Source organism: Tupaia chinensis, unplaced genomic scaffold (genome assembly GCF_000334495.1).
Source record: "Tupaia chinensis unplaced genomic scaffold, TupChi_1.0 Scaffold000116_1, whole genome shotgun sequence".
In the NCBI taxonomy this organism is placed as follows: domain Eukaryota; kingdom Metazoa; phylum Chordata; class Mammalia; order Scandentia; family Tupaiidae; genus Tupaia; species Tupaia belangeri.
In genome coordinates this window covers 3,235,391-3,237,100 of record NW_006159580.1, presented here as the reverse complement: position 1 = coordinate 3,237,100, position 1,710 = coordinate 3,235,391, and the positions used below count along the sequence as shown (strand labels likewise).

Below are 1,710 nucleotides of genomic sequence, written 5' to 3'. Positions count from 1 at the left end.
CGTGGCCTTGCGTATTGCCCTTGAGCGAAGGCAGCAGCAAGAGGCGGGAGAACCAGGAGGGCCTGGAGGGGGCGCCTCTGACTCCGCGGGACCTGACGGGGGTGGGGGCGAGGGTGGGGGGGCCGGAGGAGGCGACGGTCCTGAAGAGCCAGCTCTGCCTAGCCTGGAGGGCGTCAGTGAAAAGCAGTACACCATCTACATCGCACCTGGAGGGGGCGCGTTCACGGTGAGCGCCCGCCCTAATTAATTCCGCAGCCTCTTCCCTCCCCATGCATCCTCCATCTTCTCTCCTCCCCTCTCCCGTGTGCTTCTGTTTTGCCCCGTCCCTTTCATTCCTTTTTCTTTCGCCCTTCTCTGGTCACCTGTGCCTCGTTCATTTCCTTCATCTTCTCAATTGTCTTCTCTTCCCTGCCCCGCAGACGCTGAACGGCTCACTGACCCTGGAGCTAGTGAACGAGAAGTTCTGGAAGGTGTCCCGGCCGCTGGAACTCTGCTATGCTCCCACCAAGGATCCAAAGTGACCCCAACCCCAGCAAGGGGACAGCCAGCGGATGGGGACTACAGGGTGTCCCTGTGTCCTGGCCCACCACTCCAGCTTCTTAGTCCCCCAAACCCCCCGCAGCCCAGCCAGCCAGCAAAAGGACACAAATGAGGACAAGTGACTTTTATACAAAGCGTCTATATCAGATTCTTCTATATTGTACAGAGTGGGGCACGTGCCCGCCTGCGGCCTTTTCCATTACCCCACCACCCACCACGCCAGATGTTGGGGAAGGTGAAGAACTGTCTTCGTGCCCTCCTGCCAACAAGAATTTGCTTTTTTTCTTCTTTGAAATCTGCAGTTCTGTGTTTATCTGGGTGTGCAAGAAAAAACGTCAGGGGGGGCGGCCTAGAAACCATGCAGGATGGGATCTGGAAACAAGAGTTCGCAGTGCATAAATCCATTTTCCCGAACCGCCACATACGCAAATGAAAATAGGGAGAAACGTCTGTGAGCCTGGAAGAGACGGGCGAAGAGCAGAGAGATGTGACGTCAGACAAACTTGCCCCCCTAAAACCGGAATCCTCCGGGCTGGAACTTCAGCTCGATGCCCGAGGGAAGTGGGCAAAGTGCAGAGCTGAGCGTGTGTGCAGGTGCGGACAGGACGGCGGCGTTCGGAGGGGAAATGAGTCCTTGCTGCGAGAAGCTGATGAAAGAGAAAGTGAGGGGGCGGGGAGAGGCCTGCGAGAGCCCTGCCCGGGCGCGGGTCCCGGCGGCCTGCCCGAGGGGGGCGGGCGAGCTGGGGACTGCAGTTCCCAGGTGTGCGCGGCCGCGGAGGAGGCGCCGCGGAATTGCTCTGCGCGCCCCGGCATTGCTCTGCGCGCCCCGGCAGCGGCTAGGGCGGAGGGTTCGGGGCGCCCAGGAAAGCCGCGGCCGCCTCCCGGCTCCGAGTTCCGCGGGCGGGACGGGGGCAGGAGGCTCCGGTGTTGCTCGCCGGGTTCGGGGCAGTGCGGGGCCCCGAGCGGACGAATTCCTTTCCAAGAGGAGCTTAGGGTCCTTGCGCCGCCCCAGCCGTCTGCCCCTCGCGCCCCATTTCCACTGCCCTGGTCCCCTCCCCAGACTTCTCGGCCTCGCTAGCGGAGGTCAGTCACCCGTGCCGGGAAGACCCACTCGGCCTCCGGGTCCCGCAGACTGAGCAGTTCGCCCGCCGACCCGACAGCGCCCTCCTG

At 62.4% G+C, this 1,710-nt stretch overlaps 1 protein-coding gene across 1 annotated transcript in view; it reads left to right on the top strand.

The window, feature by feature from the left end:
* The window catches only part of RING1 (ring finger protein 1), a gene marked incomplete at its 5' end in the record, with an annotated part of 5,983 nt that extends 5,148 nt beyond the window's left edge, over positions 1–835 (top strand). The window contains 2 exon segments of the mRNA XM_006144236.2: positions 31–226; positions 420–835. Of these exon segments, the coding sequence (XP_006144298.2) occupies positions 31–226; positions 420–521 (298 nt within the window).
* Between the last annotated feature and the right edge of the window lie 875 nt (positions 836–1,710).